This window comes from Oryza glaberrima, chromosome 6 (genome assembly GCF_000147395.1).
Source record: "Oryza glaberrima chromosome 6, OglaRS2, whole genome shotgun sequence".
Taxonomy (NCBI): Eukaryota; Viridiplantae; Streptophyta; class Magnoliopsida; order Poales; family Poaceae; genus Oryza; species Oryza glaberrima.
The window spans coordinates 10,066,499-10,069,549 of record NC_068331.1 but is presented as its reverse complement, the minus strand read 5'-3'; the positions used below and the strand labels follow the sequence as shown (position 1 = coordinate 10,069,549).

The window sequence follows — 3,051 nt, the reverse complement described above, 5'->3', positions numbered from 1 at the left end:
CTATATAGAACTTAACTTTGTTAGTTCACTATGTTGCCCCATATCTCGTGCTCACGTGCTTAGCTTACTTAAGAAACATAAATCTAAATGTGAGAAACATAATTCATGAAAAACCAAATATTTAAATAAATCGGGACAATTATTTGGTACCAAATTTGAAAAATACTTTTAAATTTTCGAGCTACTTTTTTCAAAAAAAAATTAAAAGATTTAATCCATAAAAGATTTTCACATAGAAAGTGAAAACCAAAAAATATTTTTTATTTTGGTTTAAATTTTGTTGAAAATGATGTACAAATTTCATTTAATTTTTGTTCTAAAAACTAAATTTTCATTTAATTTATGGTGAAAGTATTACATCACCATGTTTTATTACAATATATTTTTTACGATATGTAAGCGATGAGGTAAAATTTAGACATAAAATGGGCTGACCGGAAAATATTCTATCCCTATGCTTTATTACAAATATTTTTTAAACTATATGTAAAGGACAAGGTAAAATTCAGAGATATGGACTGACCGGAAACTTTTGACACGTAAGAAATTTTTTATTTTCCATTTCAGACAAATGCTTTTTGTTTTTTTGAAACCGACATTTCAGACAAATGGTACTACAGGCGTACAGCTGCTATAAAAAGACACATATGCCAATGCTCTTATCAGTCTAGCATTCATTCACCCAGCATTAGTCGGTTTCACAACAGCATCATAAAGCAGCTGCTCGGCCATGGCACCACCGCCTGCGGTGCTCAGCTCCGGTGAGCTCGGCGCGCGAGGGCACACACGGCCGCACGTCGTGTTCGTCCCGAGCGCCGGCATGGGCCACCTCCTCCAGTTCTTCCGCTTCATCGGCGCGCTGTCCGCCCACGACGTCGACATCTCCGTCGTCACCGTATTCCCGACCGTGTCCGCCGCCGAGGCCGACCACTTCGCCGCCCTCTTCAGGGATTATCCCAGCGTCCGCCGCCTCGACTTCGACCTTCTGCCGTTCGACGCGTCCGAGTTCCCCGGCGGCGACCCGTTCCTGCTCCGGTGGGAGGCCCTGCGCCGCTCCTTGCACCTCCTCGGCCCGGTCATCGCCGGCGTCACCCCGCGCGTCACGGCCACCGTCACCGACGTCACGCTGGTGTCCCACGTCAACCCCATCGCCAAGGACCTGGGCATCCAGTGCCACGTGCTGTACGTCTCCTCCGCGGCCATGATGTCCCTAGTCTCCTACTTCCCTATCTACCTCGACAACAAGGATGCCGGGGCCGACGTCGGCGACGTCGACATCCCCGGTGTGCGTCGCCTCAAGAGGTCCTGGCTGCCGCAGCCATTGCTCGACCTGAACAAGCTCTTCACGAAGCAGTTCATCGAGAACGGCCGGGAGATGGTCAAGACCGACGGCGTTCTGATCAACACGTTCGACGCGCTGGAGCCGGTGGCGCTCGCCGCCCTCCGCGACGGCAAGGTCGTCCGCGGGTTCCCGCCGGTGTTCGCCGTCGGCCCGCACAGCTCCCTGGCGAGCGAGGCGACGAAGAGCGCCGCCGCCGAAGCAGAGGGGTCGCCGATGGCATGGCTCCGCCAGCAGCCGGCGCGGTCGGTGGTGTACGTCGCCTTCGGCAGCCGGTGCGCCGTGAGCCACGAGCAGATCCGGGAGATCGCGGCGGGGCTGGAGGCGAGCGGCTCCCGCTTCCTGTGGATCCTCAAGACCACGGTGGTGGACCGCGACGACGACGCCGGCATCCGCGACGTGCTCGGCGACGGGTTCCTGGAGCGCGTGCGGGGGCGCGGTGTGGTGACCAAGGCGTGGGTGGACCAGGACGCGGTGCTCAGGGACCCTGCGGTGGGCCTGTTCCTGAGCCACAGCGGGTGGAACTCGGTGATCGAGGCAGCGACGGCCGGCGTGCCGCTGCTGGCGTGGCCGCGGGGCGGCGATCACCGCGTGGCGGCGACGGTGGTGGCGAGCAGCGGCGTCGGGGTGTGGATGGAGCAGTGGAGCTGGGACGGGGAGGAGTGGTTGGTGAGCGGGGAGGAGATAGGGGGGAAGGTGAAGGAGATGATGGCCGACGCCGGCGTCCGGGAGAAGGCGGCCAAGGTCGGCGAGGAGGTGGCCAAGGCGGTGGCCGTCGGCGGCACGAGCCACACGGGCATCCTGGATTTCGTCGCCAAGCTCAAGGCTACAACTTAAGCATTCTCTCTCGTGTTCGTCTGAGAATAAATATCTAGTGCTACATAATTCCTCCTTCAATGTCACATATAAGTGTATAAGTGAAAGGAGGGAGTGTGATAAATAAAAGCACTCTCGTGTGTGCGGTTATGCGTAGTTTGGGATTGAAAAAGGCCAATTTCCAATTGGCACCACCAAAGCTCCTCCTTGTTCCCGGTTAGGAACAAATTTGGTTGTTTTCATTTTTCAGTTTGTTTCAGTTGTGTTGCAAATCTATTGTCTTGGATTCACCCCCATCTTCTTTCTTTTCACATGTTCTTTTAGGCCATACACAATGCAACGCGCTCGCATTCGGCCTGAGCAGTCCACGTTGGCGAGTAGCCCAAATTCACCACCACATTACAGCATGGGCCCACAAAACTCAAACGCGTGTGACCAAAGTTGGTCACCCGTTCTTCGGCACAATCAGGACTAGGTGGCGTGGGGAAACGAGCTCGCGGCGCATTGCGGATGCGTGGCTTCGCTACACCGTTCCTCCCGACGCGATTTCTCCCCCTCTATCCCCAAATCGTGTGACGGCGGCAGCGCGGCAGCCTGAAGGCGGTGGAAGAGAGAACGGAGAGTGGCGGCGACAGCAAGAAGGGAGAACGAGAGTGGCGGAGAAGAAGAGGAGCCTACCGGCGACCTGGGAGCACCACATCGGAATCGCCGCCGCTCCGCGCTGCAACCAAGCTCGCCGCTTGATCCGCCACGGCAAGGACGATAGGAATCGCCGCCATTCTGTGATGCCAGCTCCCTTCACCTCGGCTTCTCCATCGGATCCTCGAAGCTCGCCTCGATCTACAGCGCGCGCTGCCTTGTTGGAGTCGCCGCCGCCATGAGCGGAGAAGGTGGAA

The 3,051-nt window shown here is 55.4% G+C and overlaps 1 protein-coding gene across 1 annotated transcript; it reads left to right on the top strand.

Moving 5' to 3' along the window:
• The first annotated feature begins 678 nt into the window (after positions 1–678).
• LOC127775505 (UDP-glycosyltransferase CGT-like) lies at positions 679–2,449 on the top strand. The gene has a single exon (XM_052301753.1). It carries the CDS (start codon positions 731–733, stop codon positions 2,174–2,176), a length of 1,446 nt encoding a protein of 481 aa, XP_052157713.1. The 5' UTR covers positions 679–730; the 3' UTR covers positions 2,177–2,449.
• Positions 2,450–3,051: the final 602 nt, after the last annotated feature.

Excerpts from the sequence above, each read along its gene's own strand:
- LOC127775505 (XM_052301753.1), top strand. The coding sequence starts at position 731 with ATGGCACCACCGCCTGCGGTGCTCAGCTCCGGTGAGCTCGGCGCGCGA.